The 25,887-nt window shown below is 65.6% G+C and overlaps 1 protein-coding gene across 1 annotated transcript; it reads right to left on the bottom strand.

The window, feature by feature from the left end:
- Positions 1–1,192: 1,192 nt before the first annotated feature.
- On the bottom strand, positions 1,193–24,840 carry SPATC1 (spermatogenesis and centriole associated 1). The gene is made up of 6 exons (XM_062187889.1): positions 24,630–24,840; positions 12,356–12,562; positions 11,960–12,256; positions 11,354–11,905; positions 11,137–11,276; positions 1,193–1,531 (listed from the first exon to the last, which is right to left on the bottom strand). Exons 1-6 carry the CDS (start codon positions 24,838–24,840, stop codon positions 1,202–1,204), a joined length of 1,737 nt encoding a protein of 578 aa, XP_062043873.1. The 3' UTR covers positions 1,193–1,201.
- Positions 24,841–25,887: the final 1,047 nt, after the last annotated feature.

Genomic DNA, 25,887 nt, shown 5'->3' on the forward strand with positions numbered 1-25,887 from the left:
GCAATAGGGCGCTCGGGATACCTCGTCCCTGACCCTCTCCCCGCGGCCGCAGCGGCCCTGAGGCGTCTGGCCCCTGGGTTCGGCGATCCAGCACCGGTGCTGACCAGCCTCTCGCCCAGCACCCTGCACAGTCCCTGAGGTCGGCCCGCGGTGAGGCGGCCTGAGACCAAACCCTACGGAGCTTCCAGTCTGGGGGAGGGACCGTTGACTGCGGGGCTCGCGAGCCGGAAGGAAGGCAGCTCCCTCCGCGGTCTCAGCGCGCGAGCGCCCAGCCCAGCCCACCTTTCTGATGTGAATGGGCGTGGGTCTCAAACTGCCCTGGAGGCTTGGCTCGGGGCTGACGCTCACCCCTGCTGGTCCGGAAGGCTGGACCCCCTGACTCCTCGGGAAGCTTGGGTGTGGGGGGCCCCAGCGTGCCCCCACAAAGCTTCGGTGCCCCTAGCCTGTGTGCGTGGCCTCTGATCCCGCCACCCACGTCTGAACCTAGACACGCGCACCTCTGTCTTTCCTTTTCCATCTGTGGGTCAGGGGCCACTCTGCGCCTTCCCTCCTGGCTTCCAGCACAGCCACCATCTTGGCCTGCGCCCCCTGGCTGTTCTCACCCCATCCACCTTCCCCATCCCACCCGCGCCCCAGCTCTCTGGGGCCCTGTGCAGAGGCGTCTTCTCCCTGAACTTGGGCGTCTTGGGAAGAGGCTGCCACTTCCCTGGGTTGCCCGCGCCCGTGTTCAGGTGAGAGTACTGAGAGCATTTCTTGCCGCTCCCCTCCCTCTAATGCCCTCCTGCCCCCCCCCCCACCAGGTGGGGAATCCCTCTCCCTCCCAGCCCGCCCCTGTGTGGAGCGTGGAGGCCTTGTCTATTTCCTCTGCCCCTTCCCCCAAGATCCCAGCTCCCTCCTCCGCATTCCTGTCCTGCTGCTCCCCATGGGGCTGCTCTGCTTCTGCCACCATGGCCAAGCAAGGGGACACTTGGCGGGGGAATCTCCCAATCAGTCCCTTCAGCCACACAGTTCTCGAGGGGAGGGCCCTGAGTCGGGGCCTCCAGGGCAGGCAGGGCTGACGGCCTGGGTCTGGGTCTGGTCGGCACCCTGGGGAGGCAGCCCACACAGCGGCGCAGTGGCCCAGTGGCTGGTGTCTGTGGGGAGCTTTAATGGTCGTTGGCGGGGTGCGGGGAGGGCCAGCCTGGGCCAGCCGGTGCCGGCGTCACCAGATGAACATGGGCTTGCCGTCGTCGTGTGCCAGCTGGTTGAGGCAGGAGAGCAGCAGCAGGGCGTCGGTGAGCATGCTGGGGTGCACAGTCTCCACCAGCACGCGCTGCAGGAAGTCCACGGTGTAGGAGCCGCCCTCGGACGCGGCCAGCTCGGGCCGCTCCCGCAGGATGCCGTAGGCGTTCACCAGCTGCTCCGTCAGCGCCGGGTGCACCCTCCCGTTGTAGCCCAGACTCTGCAGCCTGTTCATGATGCTCACGTAGCGCTGGGTGAGTGTCTGGCACAGCTCCTCGTCCAGCTTGTGGTCGCTGGGGTTCAGCGAGGCCTGTGGGGAGAGTGGCCATCAGACCCTGCAGGCGGGCACGGGCACGACCCAGGACTCGCGAGGTGGACGAAGGCCCTCAGCCGTGGCTGTGGGAGAACCAGGATTGGGGTGCCTGCAGAGGAGGTCCCAGGGAGAGGCCCCGAGCCCAGGGGACACCACGGCTGGACCCCGGCAGGATCCACCACCCCTGTCGCCTGCTCTGTCTGCCCTTGGGGTCTGGGACTGGCTGCGGTTCACAGGGGACTGAGGGCAGAGATCTTGGCTGGGGCTGTGGAGGGAGGGGCGGAGTGAATAGGGCAGCAGGGTCACCTGACCCAGGACTCTCCTGGGCTTTTTGCCCTGCTCCCTAGGGACCCCCATGGCCCTGGGCCCCATCCTTGGTGCCCCCTGGGCTGTACCCACGAGCCCTCGGCACTGAGGGTCCTGCTGACTGGTCCTGGGGACCCACAGACTCTGAGATGGTCTCCCTCGCTCCCCAGCCCAGCCCCTCCTCCACTGCACCTGCTGCTGCCTCCTGGGACCACGTGCACAGCCAGCTGACCCCGTGCCGTTTAATGCCCCGTGGCTCCGTCCCGGTTTTGAACGAGGCCTGTGTGTTTGCACCGTGCACTGAGCTGTTCCGGACTCAGCCCAGGGAGCCTGACTCAGAAGTGGACCTGAGCCGGCTCTTCCTCCCCCCCCCCCCCCCACAGCCGGGACTGCTCTCCCCCTCCCTGCCCAGAGAAGCGGCTTAGGCCCCACCTCCCAGGGAGACTCCCCTGGCCGCCTCTGCCCCGCCCCGCTGGTCACGAGAGCAGAGCCCTATGGTCGACCGGTGCCCTTGGTCCTGGTCAGCCCCTGGCACAGGTCCCTGCACCTCCCAGGGAGACTCCCCTGGCTGCCCCCGCCCTGCTCCGCCCCGCTGGTCACGAGAGCAGAGCCCTGTGGTCGACCGGTGCCCTTGGTCCTGGTCAGCACCTGGCACAGGCCCCTGCACCTCCCAGACAAAGCAACAGCACACACAGGGCCAGTGTCTGGAAGATGGAGAGGGAACCCCAGCACCTGGCTGCTTGGTTTGGGATTAAAGGAAATGACCGCAGGGAGCAGTGAGCACAGTGCAGGTGTGGTCAGCACTGGCCCCTCGGGGCCTGGACGCCCTGCCCGGGAGGATGTCCGCAGTGCACACCGCAGCTGTGGCTGTGCCAGAGTGGAGGCGGGGGCCCCAGGCATGCCGGGACCAGGCCAGGAGCTGGGGGGGTGCAGGGCGGAATCACCACCTTCCAGCTTCCCTCAGACTCCTCCCACAACACACCTCACCCCAACTCTGCCTCACACCCTGACCGCGTACCCCAACTCTGCCTCACACCCTGACTGTGTACCCCAACTCTGCCGCACACCCTGACCACGTACCCCAACTCTGCCTCACACCCTGACTGTGTACCCCAACTCTGCCTCACACCCTGACCACATCACCCCAACTCTGCCTCACACCCTGACTGCGTACCCCAACTCTGCTTCACACCCTGTGTACCCCAACTCTGCCGCACACCCTGACCATACACCCCAACTCTGCCGCATACCCTGACCATATACCCCAACTCTGCCTCACACCCTGACCACATCACCCCAACTCTGCCTCACACCCTGACCGCGTCACCCCAACTCTGCCTCACACCCTGACCATGTACCCCAACTCTGCCATACACCCTGACTGTGTACCCCAACTCTGCCATACACCCTGACCACCTCACCCCAACTCTGCCTCACACCCTGACTGTGTACCCCAACTCTGCCTCACACCCTGACCATGTACCCCAACTCTGCTTCACACCCTGACCACATCACCCCAACTCTGCCTCACACCCTGACCATGTACCCCAACTCTGCCTCACACCCTGACTGCGTACCCCAACTCTGCCTCACACCCTGACCATGTACCCCAACTCTGCTTCACACCCTGACTGCATACCCCAACTCTGCCTCACACCCTGACCGCGTACCCCAACTCTGCCTCACACCCGGTGTACCCCAACTCTGCCTCACACCCTGACCGCATACCCCAACTCTGCCTCACACCCTGACCACATCACCCCAACTCTGCCTCACACCCTGACCACATCACCCCAACTCTGCCTCACACCCTGACCGCGTCACCCCAACTCTGCCTCACACCCTGACTGCATCACCCCAACTCTGCCTCACACCCTGACTGCATCACCCCAACTCTGCCTCACACCCTGACCACATCACCCCAACTCTGCCTCACACCCTGACCATGTCACCCCAACTCTGCTGCACACCCTGACCGTACACCCCAACTCTCCATCTGGGTCTCACACATGGGCAGCAGGGCCCAAGCACTTGTGCCATCTTCCACTGCTTTCCCAGGTGCATTAGCAGGGTGCAGCCAGGACTGGGAGCAGCGGACCCTGTGGGATGCCGGCGCTGCAGGCAGCAGCTTGGCTGGCTGCACCACACCTGCACTGTCACCCCGACTGTCACCCCACATGACTGCATGGCACGTCCTGCCTCACTGTGCCAGCCGAGCCCATCACCCGACTGTGTAGCTGCACTGTCACTCGCCCTGGCCGCTCTGCCCTGCACTGACAGCTCCTCCCACGGGCTGTGCGAAATCCTGGGGTCTGGGGCCTGGGGTCTGGGGCCTGGGGTCTGGGGTCTGGTGCTGCCGAGGCTGTGCCAAATCCTGGGGTCTGGGGCCCGGGGTCTGGGGTCTGGTGCTGCCGAGGCTGTGCGAGATCCTGGGGTCTGGGGCCCGGGGTCTGGGGTCTGGTGCTGCCGAGGCTGTGCAAAATCCTGGGGCCTGGGGCCCGGGGTCTGGGGTCTGGTGCTGCCGAGGCTGTGCGAAATCCTGGGGTCTGGGGCCCGGGGTCTGGGGTCTGGTGCTGCCGAGGCTGTGCGAAATCCTGGGGTCTGGGGCCCGGGGTCTGGGGTCTGGTGCTGCCAAGGCTGTGCGAAATCCTGGGGTCTGGGGCCCGGAGCCCGGGGTCTGGGGTCTGGTGCTGCCAAGGCTGTATGAAATCCTGGGGTCTGGGGCCCGGGGTCTGGGGTCTGGTGCTGCCGAGGCTGTGCGAAATCCTGGGGTCTGGGGCCCGGGGCCCGGGGTCTGGGGTCTGGTGCTGCCGAGGCTGTATGAAATCCTGGGGTCTGGGGCCCGGGGTCTGGGGTCTGGTGCTGCCGAGGCTGTATGAAATCCTGGGGTCTGGGGTCTGGGGCCTGGGGTCTGGGGCTGCCGAGGCCACTGCAGGCCGGAATACAGCACGTTGCAGTGGACACTTGTGTGTCCTCCATTGCAAATACCACAGGGCCCTCTGCAGACAGCGAGGCGCCAGGCAGGTGTGGTGGGGAGCCCATGGGACAGGGAGCAGGACCTGGTGCGGGCGGCCGCGAGGGGCAGCAGTGTGGCCAGGCCTGTGTGCCTGCCCCCCGCCCCCACAGGCTTCCCACCCGCAACACCGGTGACCCCGGCCACAGGCGCAGTGACAAGGGGGAACGAGACAGAAACGCACTCGCTCACGGGGCAGAGAGGACTCCACGGTGGTGTGCAGTCCTCAGGCCTAGCCGTGCTGGGCCCACCTCCTGTGGGAGGCAGTGCCGGGAATGGCAGACCCTGCCCCTCCAGCCAGAGTGCTGAGCGGCACCCCAACCAGAGGCACTCTGAAAACAAAGAACCTCCCTCCCTCTCTCCCCTCTCTCTCTCCCCTCTCTCCCCTCTCTCCCCTCTCCCTTCCTCTCTCCCCCCTTCCTCTCTCTCTCCCTCTCTCTGTAACTCTGCCTTTCAATAACTCTTCACACCATCCTCCAAAAAAAAAAAAAAAAAAAAAAAAAAAAAAAACCAAGAAAGTGGCTGGTGTTGTGGCTCTAGTTAAGCCAAGTGGGTGCCAGTTTGAGTCCCGGCTGCTCCACTTCCGATCCAGCTCCCTGCTATGGCCTGGGAAAGCAGTGGTGGATGGCCTGAGCGCTTGGGGGACCCAGATGGAGAACCGGGCTTCCGGCTTCAGCTTGGCCCAGCCCCAGCCATGGTGGCTATCTGGGAAGTGAACTAACAGGTGGGGAGGCTCACTTGCTCTCTCTCTCTCCCCCGTCCCTCCCTCTTTCTGTAACTCTTACAAATAAACAAATCTTTACAAATAAATCTTTACAAAATTTCTTTTCTTTTCTTTCTTTTTTTTTTTTTTTTTTGACAGGCAGAGTGGACAGTGAGAGAGAGAGAGACAGAGAGAAAGGTCTTCCTTTGCCGTTGGTTCACCCTCTAATGGCCGCCGCGGTAGCGCGCTGCGGCCAGCGCACCGCGCTGTTCCGATGGCAGGAGCCAGGTGCTTCTCCTGGTCTCCCATGGGGTGCAGAGCCCAAACACTTGGGCCATCCTCCACTGCACTCCCTGGCCACACCGGGACTAGAACCCGGTGTGCCGGCGCCGCAAGGCGGAGGATTAGCCTGTTGAGCCACGGCGCCGGCCTCTTTTTTTTTTTTTTTTTTTTGACAGGCAGAGTGGATAGTGAGAGAGAGAGAGAGACAGAGAGGAAGGTCTTCCTTTTTGCCATTGGTTCACCCTCCAATGGCCGCTGCGGCTGCTGCATCGCGCTGATCCGAAGCCAGGAGCCAGGTGCTTCTCCTGGTCTCCCATGGGGTGCAGGGCCCAAGCACTTGGGCCATCCTCCACTGCCTTCCCGGGCCATAGCAGAGAGCTGGCCTGGAAGAGGGGCAACCGGGATAGAATCCGGCGCCCCAACCGGGACTAGAACCCGGTGTGCCAGCGCGGCAAAGCGGAGGATTAGCCTGTTAAGCCACGGCGCTGGCCTACAAAATTTCTTTCATGGGGCTGCCATTGTGGGGTAGCAGGTAAAGCCGCCACCTGCAATGCCAGCATCCCATATGGGCGCCGGTCCAAGTCCTGGCTGCTCCCTGCGATGGCCTGGGAAAGCAGCAGAGATGGCCCAAGTGCGTGGGCCCCTGCACCCGCGTGGGAGACCTGGATGGAGCTCCTGGCTCCTGGCTCCCTCCTGGCCCAGTGCTGGCTGTTGCAGCCATTTGGGGAGTGAACCAGCAGATGAAAGATTTCTCTCTGTATAACTCTGACTTTCAAAAAAATAAATCTTTTAAAACATTATTTCCTGATTCAAATAAATTAACAAAATTCTCAACAAATGAAGACCGGATCGAGGGAGAACTTCTCAGGTGAGGCGCGGTTACTGATACTGGCTCGTCCAGCCTCTGTTCTAGCACTTTCTGTGGCCTCCCTGAGCCCTGAAAGCTGCACGCCGCCCCTTCCAGATTGCAGCGCAGACGCCTGGGTCTCCGCCCCACAGACAAGCGGACGCATGGAGCTCAGGGTGGGCTTTGGCCGTGGCGCTGGTTGTGCGGGGGCTGCTGAGTTTGGGGGTCTGGGTGTGTGCACACTGTCCCTGGGGCAGTGGCCCATGGCCATCGGCTAGGGAAGCCCATGGCAGCTCGGAGCTCCTGGCTTCTGGCTTCAGCCTGGCCCAGTCATGGATGTTGCCGCCATCTGGGGAGTGAACCAGCACGTGAAAGGCCCCTCTCTCTCCCTCATTCCTTCCCTCTCTCCCTCTCTCCTTCTGTCTTTCAAATAAATAAATAAATCTTAAAAATGAAAATAAGGGGCCGGCGCCATGGCTCAACAGGCTAATCCTCTGCCTGCGGCGCCGGCACACCGGGTTCTAGTCCCGCTCGGGGCACCGGATTCTATCCCGGTTGCCCCTCTTCCAGTCCAGCTCTCTGCTGTGGCCCGGGAGTGCAGTGGAGGATGGCCCAGGTCCTTGGGCCCTGCACCCCATAGGAGACTGGGAGAGCGCCTGGCTCCTGGCTTCGGATCAGCGCGGTGCGCCAGCCGCAGGGCGCCGGCCGCAGCGGCCATTGGAGGGTGAACCAATGGTAAAAGAAAAACCTTTCTCTCTCTCTCTCTCTCACTGTCCTCTCTGCCTGTCAATAATAATAATAATAATAATAATAATAATAATAATAATGGAGAGGCAGAGGACGACCGGGTTCTGGTGGAAAAGTCCTTGCTCGCGTCCTCGGTAGAGGGCAGGGCTGGCTCGCTGAACGCTGTTCAGGCCTGGGGCACAGGACGGCGAGCGTTTGCAGAGCGAGGGGCCCCGGCTGGGCAGCTCCATTTAGGGATTCCGCAGCCACTGACACTGGAGTGCCACAGCAGCGGGACAGGGCGTTTTGAGTCAGGGAAGCAAAAGGCCTGGGCAACGCGGGAAGTCCTGGCCAGGCAGGAGGCTAAAAGCAATTACAGCTGTGCGGCCTGTGGTGCGCCTCAGGGGGCCAGCCCTGGTGCTCGCCCCAGCCCAGGACGCAGGGTGAGCCCCAGAGGGCCATGCCCAGCCCAGGATGCAGGGTGAGCCCCAGAGGGCCATGCCCAGCCCAGCTCAGGATACAAGGTGAGCCTCAGAGGGCCAGCCCAGCCCAGGACGCAGGGTGAGCCTCAGAGGGCCAGCCCAGCTCAGGATACAAGGTGAGCCCCAGAGGGCCACGCCCAGCCCAGGACGCAGGGTGAGCCCCAGAGGGCCATGCCCAGCCCAGGACGCAGGGTGAGCCCCAGAGGGCCACGCCCAGCCCAGGACGCAGGGTGAGCCCCAGAGGGCCATGCCCAGCTCAGGATACAAGGTGAGCCCCAGAGGGCCAGCCCAGCTCAGGATACAAGGTGAGCCCCAGAGGGCCACGCCCAGCCCAGGATGCAGGGTGAGCCTCAGAGGGCCAGCCCAGCTCAGGATACAAGGTGAGCCCCAGAGGGCCATGCCCAGCCCAGGACGCAGGGTGAGCCCCAGAGGGCCACGCCCAGCCCAGGACGCAGGGTGAGCCCCAGAGGGCCATGCCCAGCCCAGGACGCAGGGTGAGCCCCAGAGGGCCATGCCCAGCCCAGGACGCAGGGTGAGCCCCAGAGGGCCACGCCCAGCCCAGGACGCAGGGTGAGCCCCAGAGGGCCATGCCCAGCCCAGGACGCAGGGTGAGCCCCAGAGGGCCACCCCGAGTGCCCGCCCCAGCCCCAGGACAGCCTCTCTGCAGGTGGGCTCCAACAGGGCTGCTCCCCAAGAGGATGACGGCCAGAGCTGGCTGAAGGCCTGGGCCAGGGTCTGGAATTGGTGATGGTGGCTCTTGGCAGGACTGGAGCGTGGTGATGAGGGCCGGGGTCCCCAGGGGCCACCAGCGCGGTTCAGCAGAGCCATGCTGGCTTTGCCTGCCTCAGACAGCGGCGGAATTCTTACAGACCCCCCGTTTCCTCGCCTGCCCCTCCTGGGAGCACCACTGTGCTGTGCCAACCTGCGGCCCAGGTAACAGTTCCCACGCCAGTGTGTGGGATGCCGGTGGGGCGGGGGTGGGGTGCACGGCACAGCTGCCCACACCAAAGGCGGAGCATCTGTCGTCCGCTCACCAACGAGAGTGACCGAGCTCTGCAGCGACAGGACTCTCGCCCATCAGTCTGCCAAACGCTCTTCACTGTGTCCTTGGCTGAGTATCAAGTCGCCCGGCCGGCTGCCCTGTGCCAAGCTGCTCCTGCACACACAGGGGCGCCAGCTGGGGCCCCGCCAACTGCGGCATCGGAAGCTGAGGGGCCAGCGGCACCGTGAGCAGCGTAACCCACAATCCACACAAGGCAACGTCCGGTCCTGGTTTCCCCGCTCTGTGAGCTGCACCAGGCCTCCTGTCCACCCCGTGGCGTCACCGTGGGAAGGAAGCTCTCAGCACCAGGACTGCCCCTTACGTGCCCTCCCCGTCTCCCAGTCTCAGGAGCCCTTGTCCCTTGGCGGCTGCCGGCCCAGGTCTGCGCGGCTGCCGCCCACCACCCTCCCGCCATCCATCACAGTCATTAACGGGACAAAGACCCAAGTGGAAGAAAACCTGAAGGCCTCCGAAGAAGACACAGACACGGAATCGGGGCTTTTTGGCCGGGAAGGACCTCCGAAACACGACACAGCGAGGACCAACAGTGAGGCAAAGGCTGAGAGCCTGGCCACGCTACGCTGAAAACCAGGCGGCCAGCAGCCTGCTCTCCTTGGGAGCAGCAGGTGTGGCTCCAGTACTTGGGTTCCTGCCCCCACGGGGGAGACCTGGATTGGGCGCCTGGCTCCTGGCCTTGGCCTGGCCCAGCCTTTGGTGTTGCAGGCATTCAGGGAGTGAACCAGAGGATGGAAGATCTCTCTCTCTCTGTCTCTCCCTCTCTGTCACTCTGCCTTTCAAATAAATAAATAAACAAGCAAATAAATAAATCTTTTTAAAAAAATGAAAACCTAACCAAAGGATGCTTTAGCCAGAAGAAAAGACGAAGTCAACCCTGAACCCCAAACCGGTCGCGGAACCACAGTCCTCATGCCGACCTCACGGGTCTACCAGCCCTTGTGCAGGGCCCAGCTCTTTCCCCAGAGAAGCCCAGGTGGCCCACAAGCAGGGACGGACGCCCACCTTCCCCTCTGCCCCCTGCTCCCACGTGCAGCCCAGCAGTGGACCAGCACCCGCTCTGCCACCCGTCCCATGCGGTGGCACCGGGACACGCCCCAGCAGGTTTCCACGAGCAGGCTCAGTGGACACATCCCGGGCACATGCGCCGGCCTGAGGCTGCCAGCTGCCCAGAGCCTCTGGTCCTGTGTGTCCTGTGACCCAGTGATACCCAAGGGCCACAAGGGCAGGGGAGGCCCTGGCTGTGCCAGTCTGCAGAGGGCCACCCTTCCAAGGCCATGGTGGTGGCAGAGGCCGGACCTGCCTGCCCCTGCCTGCAGCCCACCCCTGCCCTGCCCTCCTCAGCGGAGGTCTTGGGCTGGGCCTGGAGGCTCCCAGTGCTGGACACCTGGGATCCCCACACCAGGGTACCCCTGGATTTAGACTCGTTCCACACAGCAGGGATCTCCCATCCCCAGGCTCCCCTGCAGGTGGGGCGCTCACACACCTGGGTGACCGGGTCCCCAGGCCCCCCTGCGGGTGGGGCACTCACACACCTGGGTGACTGGGTCCCCAGGGGCACTCACACACCTGGGTGACCGGGTCCCCAGGGGCACTCACACACCTGGGTGACCGGGTCCCCAGGCCCCCCTGCAGGTGGGGCACTCACACACCTGGGTGACCGGGTCCCCAGGCCTCCCTGCGGGTGGGGCACTCACACACCTGGGTGACCGGGTCCCCAGGCGCCCCTGCGGGTGGGGCACTCACACACCTGGGTGACTGGGTCCCCAGGGGCACTCACACACCTGGGTGACCGGGTCCCCAGGCCTCCCTGCAGGTGGGGCACTCACACACCTGGGTGACTGGGTCCCCAGGCCCCCCTGCGGGTGGGGTGTTCACACACCTGGGTGACCGGGTCCCCAGGGCCTCCTGTGGGTGGGGCACTCACACACCTGGGTGACCGGGTCCCCAGGCCCCCCTGCGGGTGGGGTGTTCACTCACCTGGGTGACCGGGTCCCCAGGGCCTCCTGTAGGTGGGGCACTCACACACCTGGGTGACCGGGTCCCCAGGCCCCCCTGCGGGTGGGGCACTCACACACCTGGGTGACCGGGTCCCCAGGGCCTCCTGTGGGTGGGGCACTCACACACCTGGGTGACCGGGTCCCCAGGCCCCCCTGCGGGTGTGTGGGAGGCGGGCACTCACACACCTGGATGATCTTCTCTGGAATGTTGGACACGGTGAAGCCGTAGAGGCGCACACGCTCAGGGAAGATGCTGGACAGGATCCTGCGGTCTAGCTGGAAGGCGATCTCCCCCACCAGCCTTTCCCAGGCCAGCTGCTTCGACTCTGGGGACGACAGAGCAGGGAGTGGCAGTGGCCCGGTCAGCAGCCCGAGGCGAGCCAGGCCCCCTGGCGCCACTGACCTCGGGAGCTGTCGGGGAACTTGCTAGTCTTGCGGTGGGTCAGCTTCCGCTCCAACTCCAGGACGCTCTTCCGAGCCGGCTCCGCGGTGCTGGGAGCCCGGGTGTCGTTGACCGAGGCCGGGGAGGACGCGGTGCGAGACGGGGAGGAGTGGGCATTGCGTGGAGGAGAGTGGGGGCTGGCCAGGGGCCGGCTGGACGAGTGCTGCACGCGGGCGGGGGACTGGGGGGCCACGTGCGTGGTGCTCGAGGTGTAGCCACCGGGGGGCTGGGGGGCCGGAGTGGTGGTGCCCGTGAGGACGGGGAGTTGGGGGGAGGCGGGGACAGCAGCGGGAACCATCTGTCCCTGGGGGGCACCGGGCTGGGCCCGGGGGTCTGAGGCGCTGAAGGAGAAGGCGGTGCTGGGGATGGGCGTGGCCACGGAGCCCATGGGGGTGGAGGTCTGCAGGGGCGTGCCCACAAACGCCACGCTGTGGGGCTCTGGGTCCTGGGTCATCCGGGCGTGCTCAGCAGGGAGCGGGACTAGCGATGAGGGAAGTGGAGGTGAGAGGGGGGCTGCAGCTCACCCCCCCAGCACCCAGCTGCCCCTCCCCCAGCCCAGCCCATTACCTTTGGGGGTGGCGGCCGAGGAGTGGGGCTCTGCCAGCCGTACCCTGGGGGTCTCCGACAGCACCAGGTTGCCCATGGGGCTGGCCAGAAGGTTCTGAGAGACACCTATAGGGGCAGCTGTGGAGCTGAGCAGGGGGCTGCTCAGAGAGACTGTCACGGGGCCCCCCATGGGGGCCATCAGAGGGCCACTCTGCGACACGGCCAGCGGCCCGGCCAGGGGGCTGCTTGGAGTCAGAGAGCCGGTGGAGATCATGCCCAAGGAGCTGGCCAGGGTGCCCATGGTGGGCGCCGCCACGGAGCCCGTGAGGTGGCTGCCCAGCGGGCTGGTCAGGGTGCCCGCGGCGGGGGTCACTGCCAGGGGGCTGGGCAGGTGGCTGGGCAGGTGGCTGGGCAGGGGCCCGTTCAGGAGGCTGGAGATGGGGGTACTCTGCGACACAGGGGCTGGGCCAGTCAGCAGCGAGCTGAGGGGGCCTGTCAGGGGGCTCACAAGGGGGCTGGGCTGCGGGCTGCTCAGCATGTCGGCCAGGGGTGCCAGGGCTGTGAGCCCCATTTCTTCCAGGGTGGGCTCGTTCGCTGTTGCTGCGGCCGAGGGCAAGAAGACGCCTGAGAGACAGTGAAAGCAGGAGACCCCGTGAGCCCCTCTGGGAGCAAGGTGTGGGACCGATGCACCCCCGCCCCTCCCCTCCCACTGTGCGGGGGGCCTGGCCCGGTGCCCACAGCCTCTCTGTCAGTCTGACCTCACTTCCTAGGGCCTTGGAGTTCCTGGCTCCTGGCTTCCGTCTCTGGGCCCAGTCTAGGGCTGTTTGGAGTATCTGGGGAATGAACCAGCGAATGGGGGCACGCTGTGTCTCTGTCTCTCAAAGAAAGAAAGAAAGAAGACGAAAGAGCTCCATTCAGCACCCTAACTGCGCACCTTAAGGACCAGCAATAGAGGCAGCAGCTAAGCGTGAAGCAGGCAGAGGAGGGGGCAGAGAGACTGGGAGGAAGCGCGACACGGCGAGGCCAGAGCCGCAGAGCAACGGGCGGGGATCAGCCAGCTGTCCCCCCAGGCAGACACCCCCAGCTCACCCCGCTGCCCCAGACGCTCTGCCCACACTGCTGACCCCTGCACTCGTGGGTGGGGGCGTGCTCAGGGTGAGGCCTCCGCTGGCTCGGGGCTCGGTGCTCTGTCACCTGCCTTCCTGCAGGTGCTGCTGGCCCCACTCTGTCTACCTTCCCGGGAGTGGCTTAGGTTCACCTTGTTCTGCACCTCCCTGGTGAGCTACGCAGCCCGGGCCTGGGGATGGGCCTTGTGCCACCACCACTCCCCGACTCACTACACAAGACCTCTCACCCCGGCACCGGCCTGCTGCCTCCCTCCCCAGCTCCTGTTGGGGCTGCAGCCTGGCCCCCCCAGTCCCTGCCACCCCAGCCCACTCGCTGTCCCTGAGGACCCTAGCACTGCCCCCCCCCCCCCCGCCCACACCACCATCCCCCTGCTTGTGTTGTTGCAGGAGCCTCCTGGCTGGTCTCCGGACGCCAGCCTTGTGCCCCAAGTGTTGCCAGGGTCCTCCGGTTAGACGGCTGCCAGCTCAGCGTCTCGTCCCTGCTGCTGGGTCTGCACGGCCCCTCGGTCTGGCCCGTGACCTCGCGGCTTTGGGTGCACTCTCGCCTGTCTTTGCCCTGGCTATTCCCTCTTCCTGGAGGGAAACTGGGCGCTCAGGGGAAGAGCTGGGCGGCAGGTGTTCAGCCGAGCGGTTAAGACGCTGGTAGAGACGCCTGCATTCCCTGTTGGACTGCCTGGCTCTGGCTCCTGTCTCTACTGACACAGACCTTGGGAGACAGCAGTGGCAGCTCGAGTGACCGAGTGCTTGCCACCCACGAGGGAGACCTGGATTCAGTTCCCAGCTTTGGCCTGGCCCAGCCCTGGCTGCTGCAGGCATCTGGGGAGTGAGCCAGTGGTGAGAACTCTGCCTGTCTCTGTCTCCATGCCTTTGAAATAAATTACCGAAAACATCGATCAGCATAGGAATTGGGATGCTTGGCTTGGCTTTGTGCCCTCCAGCACTGAGGGCTCCATCGGCCACAGAAGCAAGTGTTCCTGGAATGACGGCCAGAGCTGGGCCACGGAGGCAGCCACATGAGACACCCACGTTCGACGCAGCGGTGTGCCCGGGTCCGGAAGAGCTGTGCTGCCCTTGGAATACACGGCGCAAAGCGAATCAGGGTCTGTGGAAATCGGTCGTATTTCTACACACTTGCCATGAACAATACAAAAATTGAAATGAGAAAGCAAGTTATAATAGCATCAAAAAGAAAAAAACTACTTGGAAGCATCTTTAGCAAAAGAAACACAGAACCACACTCCGTAAGCCGCAGACACGAAGGAGGACCCAGGCAGACGGGAGGGCCGCCCGTGTTCGCCGACGTAATTCCACCCGCAGACTCAGTGCACCCCGGACAGGATGCCCGCCAGCCTCTTCCGGGAATTCGCAAGCTGATCCTAAAATCCGCATGGAATTTTGAGGACCCAGAATGGCCCAGGCAACACTGAAAAGGAAGAAAGGTGGCCGACACGCGTCGTGTGGATCCAGGCTTCCTACAAGCGGCAGCGGTATGCGTGAGCCGGCACAGGATGAGCACGCAGATCAATGGACTAGAACTGGGAGTGCGGGAAGAAACCACATCTCTATGACCTACTTGTTTTCACAAGGCTGCCAGGACAACTCCCGGGGGGGAACTGTCTTTTCAGCGGAGGGTCCTGGGACAACCGGGCGTCCCCACACACGGGAACGCAGCTCAACGCCTGCCTCCACAAACGTGAAATCAAAAGGCACGGAAGCCTTAAATGCAGGAGGCAAGACCATAAAAGGCTTAGAACGACATGAGATGGATCTGCATGACCTTGGGCTTGGCAATGGATTCTTGGTCATGAATCTACGATCGTCCCAAAAGCACAAGATGAAAAAAAGAGATAAATCAGATGTCGTCAAAATTCAACGTTCTGTGTTTCAAAAGATGCCATTGAGAGGATCTCCAGAAAGGGAAGAGACAATGCAAGAGAGGGAGGAAATATTGCAAGTCACATGTTTGCTAAGGGATCGTATCCAGTAAACGTGGGCTCTTACAACTCAAGACAGAAAGACAAACAGCCCAACTTGGAAACGGCCAAAGGGTCGGAGAAGGGCCATTCTTAAAGGAGAAACACAGAGAGCCCAGGGGCGCATGGGGGAGCTCAGAGCTGTTGTCACCAGGGAGCTGCACGCAGGAGCCGGGTCACCACCACTGGGCCGGCTAGACGCAAAGGTCAGGTGACACACACTGGCGGAGGTGTGGATGGCAGGGTCTTCACACGTCGCTGGTGGGGACGCAGACTGGCGTGGCTGCTCTGCACAGCCGTCCGGCAGCTCCCCAGCCACGCTGACCCAGCAGTTCCTCCCCTACTTGTGCACATGGCAGCCCGCCTGCACAAACCCAGCGCGATGCTCCCAGCGACCCAGAGCAGGGGCCGTCCGACGTGCACTGGGGAAAGGACGGCACAGGCTGTGCACCCATGCCAGGGAGCCCCGTTCAGCCGCGGCCCGGGCCACCCCCACACCCTGCCCCTCGTCACAGCCCGCGTGCACCTCGAAAACATGGGGCCACGAGAGAGCTCGCGGCGATTCCGCCTTCGTGCAGCGGCCACAAGAGTGAACCCCTGGAACCCAGACAGGCTTGGCGCTGGGGTGGGGGCAGTTTGCAGGTAGGGGTGGGCTGGACAGCTGGGCAGGAGGCGGCTTCTCTTCGGGGTGCTGTGATGTTTGTGGATAAGTGCCACGCCACAAAATCCACTGCACTGTACTTTGGGGGGCTGTACTGTGGCTTACAGCTCAGCTGGGCTGGGATTAAAGACCCGTGGGGACATGGGCATTGAGGGTGGCCGCCTTATGGCTCGGGCCGCTGGCCCCCTGGGGTGGGGCACCCAGGCCCAGCAGGTGCCGCGGGGAGGGACCAGTTCCCGGGCCGTGTCCAGGGCCGGAGTTTCAAGGGCAGCCGGCGCCAGGGATGCTGGCAGTGCCCCCACCCGGACACCCCGCCCCGAGCCGCCGCTCACTGCCGGGCGCCGCGCGCGGGGGCGGGGCCAGACGCGTCGGGGCGGGGCCCCAGTTGGGCGGGGCGCCAGGCGGAAGGGGCGGGACCAGAGCGGCGGGGCGCAGCCGACGTAAGGGGCGCGGCCCTGCGTGTGGGCGGGGCCCGGCGTTTGGGCGGGAAGCTGAGGCGCTCCAGGGGAGCCTGGAAGGTCTGGGGCGGCCCGGGGAAGCCCAGTGCGGGTGTGGGGAGTGGGGAGGTTGGCAGAGAGCCGGCGGTGGCCAGATGGCCGCGCATCCTGACGGGGGGGAGGGTCCTGGGGCGGGGAGGGTCCTGGCGGGGAGGGTCCTGACGGGGAGGGTCCTGAGGGCGGGGAGGGTCCTGGCGGGGAGGGTCCTGAGGGCGGGGAGGGTCCTGAGGGCGGGGAGGGTCCTGAGGGCGGGGTCCTGACGGGGAGAGTCCTGAGGGGGAGGGCCTGAGGGCGGGGTCCTGAGGGCGGGGAGGGTCCTGACGGGGAGGGTCCTGAGGGCGGGGTCCTGACGGGGAGGGTCCTGAGGGCGGGGTCCTGACGGGGAGGGTCCTGACGGGGAGGGTCCTGAGGGCGGGGTCCTGAGGGCGGGGTCCTGACGGGGAGGGTCCTGCCGGGGAGGGTCCTGAGGGCGGGGAGGGTCCTGAGGGCGGGGAGGGTCCTGACGGGGAGGGTCCTGAGGGCGGGGTCCTGAGGGCGGGGAGGGTCCTGAGGGCGGGGAGGGTCCTGACGGGGAGGGTCCTGAGGGCGGGGTCCTGACGGGGAGGGTCCTGCCGGGGAGGGTCCTGAGGGCGGGGTCCTGAGGGGGAGGGTCCTGCCGGGGAGGGTCCTGAGGGCGGGGAGGGTCCTGAGGGCGGGGAGGGTCCTGACGGGGAGGGTCCTGAGGGCGGGGAGGGTCCTGAGGGCGGGGAGGGTCCTGACGGGGAGGGTCCTGAGGGCGGGGAGGGTCCTGAGGGCGGGGAGGGTCCTGAGGGCGGGGAGGGTCCTGACGGGGAGGGTCCTGAGGGCGGGGTCCTGAGGGCGGGGAGGGTCCTGACGGGGAGGGTCCTGAGGGCGGGGAGGGTCCTGAGGGCGGGGAGGGTCCTGCCGGGGAGGGTCCTGAGGGCGGGGAGGGTCCTGAGGGCGGGGAGGGTCCTGACGGGGAGGGTCCTGAGGGCGGGGAGGGTCCTGAGGGCGGGGAGGGTCCTGACGGGGAGGGTCCTGAGGGCGGGGTCCTGAGGGCGGGGAGGGTCCTGACGGGGAGGGGAGGGTCCTGGCGGGGAGGGTCCTGACGGGGAGGGTCCTGAGGGCGGGGTCCTGAGGGCGGGGTCCTGAGGGCGGGGAGGGTCCTGACGGGGAGGGGAGGGTCCTGACGGGGAGGGTCCTGAGGGCGGGGAGGGTCCTGAGGGCGGGGAGGGTCCTGGCGGGGAGGGTCCTGACGGGGAGGGTCCTGAGGGCGGGGTCCTGAGGGCGGGGTCCTGAGGGCGGGGAGGGTCCTGAGGGCGGGGTCCTGAGGGCGGGGAGGGTCCTGAGGGCGGGGAGGGTCCTGACGGGGAGGGGAGGGTCCTGAGGGCGGGGAGGGTCCTGAGGGCGGGGTCCTGACGGGGAGGGTCCTGACGGGGAGGGTCCTGAGGGCGGGGTCCTGAGGGCGGGGTCCTGACGGGGAGGGTCCTGCCGGGGAGGGTCCTGAGGGCGGGGAGGGTCCTGAGGGCGGGGAGGGTCCTGACGGGGAGGGTCCTGAGGGCGGGGAGGGTCCTGAGGGCGGGGTCCTGACGGGGAGGGTCCTGACGGGGAGGGTCCTGAGGGCGGGGTCCTGAGGGCGGGGTCCTGACGGGGAGGGTCCTGCCGGGGAGGGTCCTGAGGGCGGGGAGGGTCCTGAGGGCGGGGAGGGTCCTGACGGGGAGGGTCCTGAGGGCGGGGTCCTGAGGGCGGGGAGGGTCCTGAGGGCGGGGAGGGTCCTGACGGGGAGGGTCCTGAGGGCGGGGTCCTGACGGGGAGGGTCCTGCCGGGGAGGGTCCTGAGGGCGGGGTCCTGAGGGGGAGGGTCCTGCCGGGGAGGGTCCTGAGGGCGGGGAGGGTCCTGAGGGCGGGGAGGGTCCTGACGGGGAGGGTCCTGAGGGCGGGGAGGGTCCTGAGGGCGGGGAGGGTCCTGACGGGGAGGGTCCTGAGGGCGGGGAGGGTCCTGAGGGCGGGGAGGGTCCTGCCGGGGAGGGTCCTGAGGGCGGGGAGGGTCCTGAGGGCGGGGAGGGTCCTGACGGGGAGGGTCCTGAGGGCGGGGAGGGTCCTGAGGGCGGGGAGGGTCCTGAGGGCGGGGAGGGTCCTGACGGGGAGGGTCCTGAGGGCGGGGAGGGTCCTGGGGCGGGGAGGGTCCTGGCGGGGAGGGTCCTGACGGGGAGGGTCCTGAGGGCGGGGAGGGTCCTGGCGGGGAGGGTCCTGAGGGCGGGGAGGGTCCTGAGGGCGGGGAGGGTCCTGAGGGGGAGGGTCCTGAGGGCGGGGAGGGTCCTGAGGGCGGGGTCCTGAGGGCGGGGAGGGTCCTGACGGGGAGGGGAGGGTCCTGACGGGGAGGGTCCTGAGGGCGGGGAGGGTCCTGAGGGCGGGGAGGGTCCTGACGGGGAGGGTCCTGAGGGCGGGGTCCTGAGGGCGGGGAGGGTCCTGACGGGGAGGGTCCTGAGGGCGGGGAGGGTCCTGAGGGCGGGGAGGGTCCTGCCGGGGAGGGTCCTGAGGGCGGGGAGGGTCCTGAGGGCGGGGAGGGTCCTGACGGGGAGGGTCCTGAGGGCGGGGAGGGTCCTGAGGGCGGGGAGGGTCCTGACGGGGAGGGTCCTGAGGGCGGGGTCCTGAGGGCGGGGAGGGTCCTGACGGGGAGGGGAGGGTCCTGGCGGGGAGGGTCCTGACGGGGAGGGTCCTGAGGGCGGGGTCCTGAGGGCGGGGTCCTGAGGGCGGGGAGGGTCCTGACGGGGAGGGGAGGGTCCTGACGGGGAGGGTCCTGAGGGCGGGGAGGGTCCTGAGGGCGGGGAGGGTCCTGGCGGGGAGGGTCCTGACGGGGAGGGTCCTGAGGGCGGGGTCCTGAGGGCGGGGTCCTGAGGGCGGGGAGGGTCCTGAGGGCGGGGTCCTGAGGGCGGGGAGGGTCCTGAGGGCGGGGAGGGTCCTGACGGGGAGGGGAGGGTCCTGAGGGCGGGGTCCTGAGGGCGGGGAGGGTCCTGAGGGCGGGGTCCTGAGGGCGGGGAGGGTCCTGACGGGGAGGGTCCTGAGGGCGGGGTCCTGAGGGCGGGGAGGGTCCTGACGGGGAGGGGAGGGTCCTGGCGGGGAGGGTCCTGAGGGCGGGGAGGGTCCTGAGGGCGGGGAGGGTCCTGAGGGCGGGGAGGGTCCTGACGGGGAGGGTCCTGAGGGCGGGGTCCTGAGGGCGGGGTCCTGAGGGCGGGGAGGGTCCTGACGGGGAGGGGAGGGTCCTGACGGGGAGGGTCCTGAGGGCGGGGAGGGTCCTGAGGGCGGGGAGGGTCCTGGCGGGGAGGGTCCTGACGGGGAGGGTCCTGAGGGCGGGGTCCTGAGGGCGGGGTCCTGAGGGCGGGGAGGGTCCTGACGGGGAGGGGAGGGTCCTGGCGGGGAGGGTCCTGGGGGCGGGGAGGGTCCTGAGGGCGGGGTCCTGACGGGGAGGGGTCCTGAGGGCGGGGAGGGTCCTGAGGGCGGGGTCCTGACGGGGGAGGGTCCTGACGGGGAGGAGAGGGCCTGAGGGCGGGGTCCTGGCGGTCGGGGAGGAGGTCCTGAGGGCGGGGTCCTGCCGGGGAGGGTCCTGAGGGCGGGGTCTTGACGGGGAGGGGAGGGTCCTGAGGGCGGGGAGGGTCCTGGCGGGGAGGGGAGGGCCTGAGGGCGGGGTCCTGGCGGTTGGGGAGGAGGTCCTGAGGGCGGGGTCCTGGCGGGGAGGGTCCTGACGGGGAGGGGAGGGCCTGAGGGCGGGGTCCTGGCGGGGAGGGTCCTGCCGGGGAGGGTCCTGAGGGCGGGGTCCTGGCGGGGAGGGTCCTGACGGGGAGGGGAGGGCCTGAGGGCGGGGTCCTGGCGGGGAAGGGTCCTGAGCGGGGAGCGGGGTCCTGAGGGCGGGGAGGGTCCTGCCGGGGAGGGTCCTGCCGGGGAGGGTCCTGCCGGGGAGGGTCCTGGCGGGGAAGGGTCCTGCCGGGGAGGGTCCTGGCGGTCGGGGAGGGTCCTGACGGGGAGGGGAGGGCCTGAGGGCGGGGTCCTGCCGTTGGGGAAGGGTCCTGCCGGGGAGGGTCCTGGCGGGGAAGGGTCCTGCCGGGGAGGGTCCTGGCGGTCGGGGAGGGTCCTGACGGGGAGCGGGGGCCGTGAGGGCGGGGTCCTGGCGGTGGGGAAGGGTCCTGCGGGGGAGGGTCCTGGCGGTCGGGGAGGGTCCTGCCGGGGAGGGTCCTGGCGGGGAAGGGTCCTGCCGGGGAGGGTCCTGGCGGTCGGGGAGGGTCCTGACGGGGAGGGGAGGGCTTGAGGGCGGGGTCCTGCCGTTGGGGAAGGGTCCTGCCGGTGGGGGAGGAGGTCCTGAGGGCGGGGTCCTGGCGGTGGGGAAGGGTCCTGCCGGGGAGGGTCCTGGCGGTCGGGGAGGGGATCCTGCGGGCCGCCGGGCCGTGCGGGGCTCCGGCCTCCGGGTGAGACGCCTTCCGGAGCCTGGCGCCGGCTGCCCCCTGCCGGAGGAGCCGTCAGGGCCTGCAGCCCCGGGAGGAGCCGGGAGGGGGAGGGCAGTGGCTGTGCGGTGCCGCCTGGCCCCGGTGTGCGGCACCCTCCGTGGCCCCGCGGCCCCGCCGCCACAGGCTCCAGCCCCGCAAGGCCCGCTCCGGGCCCCACCTGTCTCCCGTCCCGGCTCCGACGAAGGCAGTGTGGGCGCCACGCAGCGCTGCCTGTTGCACGCCCCGCGGCGCGCTTGCACCTGCCGGCTTGCTCAGAGCCACACTCCCGGCCCCGCGCCGCCAGCCTGCCCAGGCCTCTGTGCTGTGCCTCTCCCCATTGCACAGACTTCCGGCCTCAGCCGCCCTCCGCCTAAACCGAGCAGGCATCCTAGGCCACCAAATACTGCTGGAGGAGGCCCAAGGCTGGCCAGTGCCTCTGAGCCCCCATAAGCCGCGCAGCGCTTGCAGCTTCCCCGCGTAGCCCCTGGCCTCGTTTTTGCTGTCCACCCCCACCCCGCCCCCGTTTCTCGAGAGGAGTTTCTCAGTAGCTGGGTTCACTCTCACTTCCACTTCCTCCTTGCCTCCCAGGACAGCTGAAGACATGCCGTGGCTGCCCTCGAGGGAGCCCTCCACCGCGCAAAGTACCCTCTCTGGTGCATGTTAGTGTCTCCTGGCTCCTCTCCTCTACTTACCAAAAAATTCAGGCTGCTGCCATCTTGGAAAGAGGCTGTGGACTCCGTGCCCACGGCGCACACCACCCCTAAAAGCCCAGCTGGAACCGGCGCCTGTTCTCCCCACTTCCTCATTCCTCTCACTCTGGTCGGCCTTTCCCGCCCGCAGTGGGGCTGAACTCACTAACCAGGGTCACGAAGGGCAGGTCAAGGACATTGTCAGCACTTCTCTTGCTTGACCTCTGGAGTGACCTTACACTCTGCTTTCCGCTTGCCTCTCTGGATGCTCCTCTGCCAGCGTCTCTACCTGTCCTCTCTGGGCTTGTCCGTCAGTCCCTGCTCGCTGTCCACACTCCCTCAGCTTCAGTCATCAACTCTTGAATCTTCTCTTCCCCTGAGTGCCAGGCTCACGCTCAGTGCCTCCTGGACACCACACACGGATGTCATGTGAATGTCTTAAAGTCAGTTTGTCCAAAATACAGCTCAGTATTGTGCTCCAAAACTGCGCTTCCTTCTCCTGGGCTCACCTCTTAACTTCCACAGGCCCCTGGGCCATATGTCGGAGTAGTTAAATGCTAACACTTAAGCTCACTTGAATCACATCCTATTTCCTTACCCTGACAGTGAGCTTTTGTAACAATCTAGAAGGTCAGACGTGAATTTAGAATTCATGTACTCCCTGGAGTTCTGTGCCAGGATGTGATGGCTTGGGGAGACCTGGCCTGGCTCCAACCCTCGTTCTGCACCCATTCTCTTCCTATCTGGTCTTAGTCCTGCACCAAGAGGGACCTAGTCCATCTTCTGTGAGCACCCACACCCTTGTGTACAAGCTGTGCTCCTGCCTCCCAAGCTACATTTTCTCCAGTGTTCCCCCTGAGTAGGGTTGGGGCAGAGCTGTGACCAGGGTGGTTAAGGAGGTAGGGCTATGCCCAGAGCACAGCAGAGGATACAAGTGGGCCCAGATCGAGGAATTGAAGGTCAGGTGCACAAGGGCAGATCAAGAATGAGAGCCTGACTCCATGAAGAAAGTCACAGGGAGTGGCCACGGGGAGGCAGGGTGAGGAAGTGGTCCGATTCTCAGAGGTGGCGGTAGGGGTCCGCCGTGGCTGAGTCGGGTTGGCGAGTCTGCTGTCCCAGGACATGGCACCACAATCGCCAGTCAGCGCAGTGGGGCAGCAGGCGTTCTAGACGCTCTCATCATCCCTCATCCAAGCAGGTAGGGTTTCCACTGTCTTAGTAACGAAAGGCTTCCTCTCCACCTGCAGTCCAGACCGTCATCCCCCACCTGGTTGACTGCAACAGCCTCACTCTAAACCTCTCAGTCTTGTCTCGCTTGAATCCATTCTGATGCATAAACGTGATCACTTCCTATGAGAAGCCACTGGTGTGGGCCTACGGGCATTGGGAGCAAGCCCAAGGTGACCCCTGCTGGCCTGCTGGCCCCCAGCATGCACAAGCATACCGCACACGTGAACATCACATTCCCACAACACACACCAGATGTGGGGTTTGCTTGTGCATAATCACGCAGAGAGAGGTCTAGTTTTTCCCGAAGCCCCTAGGGCTGGACGGTTGTCAGGCTGCCCCTCCTGGAGCACTGCTCTCCACCGTCACCCCAGCTGTCTGGGCTTTCCTGTCAGCCTTCCCGTACTCTCAGCGTCCAGTCCTTCAGGACTGGACAATCCGAAGGGATCCAAGGATTCCCTTAATCAAACCGAAGAGGTGAAGGCTTGGTTGGTTAGCCTGGGAGTAGGAAACCAAGGGTCTATCTTCTTAAACTGTGGATTTTCTTAAATATTGTACTGCCCTGAGCAGTACAAATATTATTTTTATTGCAACGTTTAAAATGCAAGGGGACTGTGGTTGTGAGCAGTACAGGGAGCTGAAGGTCGGCCCTGGCCGGGGAACAGGGAAGTCAGCAGGGGAGTAGGCACCAACCTGCGGGCCTGAGGCGTTCTGTAGAAAGGCGTGGGGTCTCAGAAACATGACTAGGTAGCAGCAAGGGACGTTCTAGGAACTCGGGGGCCTCGAGACCCTCTGAGGGTCTCTTTCAGTGGAGTGTTGGAGGCCTGCTGTGGGTGGGCTGGCCTGCTGTGGAGAGGCAGGGCCTGGACCCAGAGCCCAGCAGCAGCTGCGAAGGTGGGGCGAGGTGACAGGAAGGCAGCGTGGAGGAAGAGTGTCCACGTCAAAGCTGTGCAGAGGCAGAGAAGGGTGCGCCACCTGGGGGGCCGCCACGACCTCTGCCAAGCTGCAGAGGCTTCAACAGGCAAGGAGCAGGAGGGGGGAGTCCTCTCCGGGAAGGAGGCAGGGCTTCATGCCTGGTCGAGGGCAGAGGAGAGGGCGGGCGGGCTGGTGAAACACAGGGCATGTGACCGGGAAGGCCATGCAGGGCTGGGTAGGCGCCCACGGGTGGAGATGGCTGCCGAGGGCAGGAGGAAGCCCCTGTCTAGGACAGGACAGATGTGAATGGAACAGCTGACAGTATTTCCTCACTTGCTCTTGGTCCTGGGGACCCTTAATCAGCACATGGGGCCAGCCGGACTCCGGTGGCCTTGCTGCTGGTCTCCCTGGACCTCGCTGCTGCCGAGAGACTTTCTGATGTTAGCAATGCTGCCCGCGTGCCTACCGCTTTCCGTTCTGCCAGTGCCTCCCTTGTTTCTGTCTTCCCACTCAGCTGAGTGGACTCCTGGCTTCTGAGTGCCCGCTTGGCTCGGTCCCCAGCTCCAGGCCTTGCCAAAGCTCTTCACTTGGCAGCTTTTCTGCAAACACCCGCAACCTCTTTGCCGGACCCCTGTCTCGCCCTGCTCTGTCGCTCTCCCCAGCTCCGTCACACACCAACTCCCAAACCACAGGCTTAAGTCCTGATTTCTCTTCCCAGCTTCTCAACCTGGGTTGCCACTGTGTCCAGGCTATCTCTAACTGGAGAGCAGTCGGGGAAAGGAGGGGGTGCTAATGGTGCAGGACAGGAGGATGAGGGTGAGGGATGGGGCGAGGGGAGGCTGAAAGGGGTGACGTGTTGGGCCCACGGCTGGGAGCTTGGAAGTTCAGTTGAGGGGAGGCTGTGGGCAGGGGCTCCTGCTAGCAGGAGAAGGGAGGTGGGGCCTGTGTCCCTTGTTTCGTCTCCACGGTCCTGTGTGCTTGCCCTCCTCTCGCCTGATGGGGCTGGGAAAGCTTTGTTCCTTCCATCTGCCCTACTCTGAGGTCCTGAGATCCCAGCAGACCGGGCTCTGCCGTCTGGCGCAGCCTTACCCTGCCCTCCTCCCCTCCTTGGACCCGGGCTCTTACTGTTGCCCTGGCGGGGGGCAGAGGCTGCCACCGCCTCGCCGAGCCCGCTGGTGAATCCGCTGATGTTGAGGCCACCAGCTTGAGTCTTGATTGCTGACTTGAGCTCGTGATTCTCCCGAATGAGCCGCACCAGCTTCTTCAGTTCCTCGTTTTCCCTCACCAGCCTCTCTATCTGATGCCGGAGCCCCTCATAATTGGTGAGGAGAGACATGCCCCGGGCCAGCGGGAGGGGTGCGGCCCTCCAGAGGGCACTGCACCTGGAGGCTGCCAGGCCCCGGGCCTTGCCCGGGCTGGAAGAGGGCGCCAGAGCCTGCGAGGCCGGCCCAGCGGGCCCTGGGTATTGTGAGGTCAGAGGCTGTGCCCTCCTCTTTGCCCTCTGCTCTACCAGGCTCGGCTCTGTGCCTCCAGGCCTGGGCACAGGCCCTGACTGGAGGGAGAATGGCCCGACCCCTTCATGTCTGGGGTCTCCTCTGAAGTCTCTTTCCCACCACAAGCCTAATCGCTGCCCGCTGGCTTCCCCAGCAGACCTGTCGTGTGTCTTAATGCTCATCCAGTTTCCATGCAGCTGAATCGTTAGCAGGATCTGCTTGCTTTACAGAGGGAACAGGGGTCGTGCCACTCCCCGAACCCTGTGTCCAGCAAAGGCCTGGCACCGTGTGAGTGAGGAAGCAGAGAGCATTCGCTGAGTGGAATCTCGCCGCCCTCACTCCTAACCAGCGTGCTCCTTCCTTGGGCACGCCTCGATTTAGCCTGTCAGCTTACTAGGGAGACTCTGGACACTGGCCCGTGGCTTCTTCTGACCCCAGGTGCCCAGGATCGTTCCCAGGTGCTGACCAGGGGCACTCTTACCCAAGCAACTGGCTCCCTACAGCTTGGAGTTCCCATTTCTGGTGACGGAGGGTCTCCGATTCCAAATCCCTCGAGGTGCTTCTTACATTCTTGGATCTCTGTTCTGCTCCCTGGATTCCCTGCGTTTAGTCCTGCCAGATCCCAAGATTTCATTCCTTATCTGGTTCCCAGAACTCAGAACTCTGGGTCCTCACGGTACTCCCTTCTCTTAGAGCTATCTACAGAGAACACATGGGCCTGACCTTGAGAGTCGAGTGAAGCCACGTTTTCATGGTCTCCATGGCTCTGTGGGCATCCAGTCTCAAACCTTCTGTGGGGCAGGGAGAGGGTGGTGAAGTCCAGGTACAGTGCCGAGGGCAGATTCCTGGGTGGTTCGAGGAAAGGGGAGATCAGCCAGGGCTGGGGTCAG

The sequence above is a fragment of the Lepus europaeus genome, chromosome 4, assembly GCF_033115175.1.
Source record: "Lepus europaeus isolate LE1 chromosome 4, mLepTim1.pri, whole genome shotgun sequence".
Taxonomy (NCBI): domain Eukaryota; kingdom Metazoa; phylum Chordata; class Mammalia; order Lagomorpha; family Leporidae; genus Lepus; species Lepus europaeus.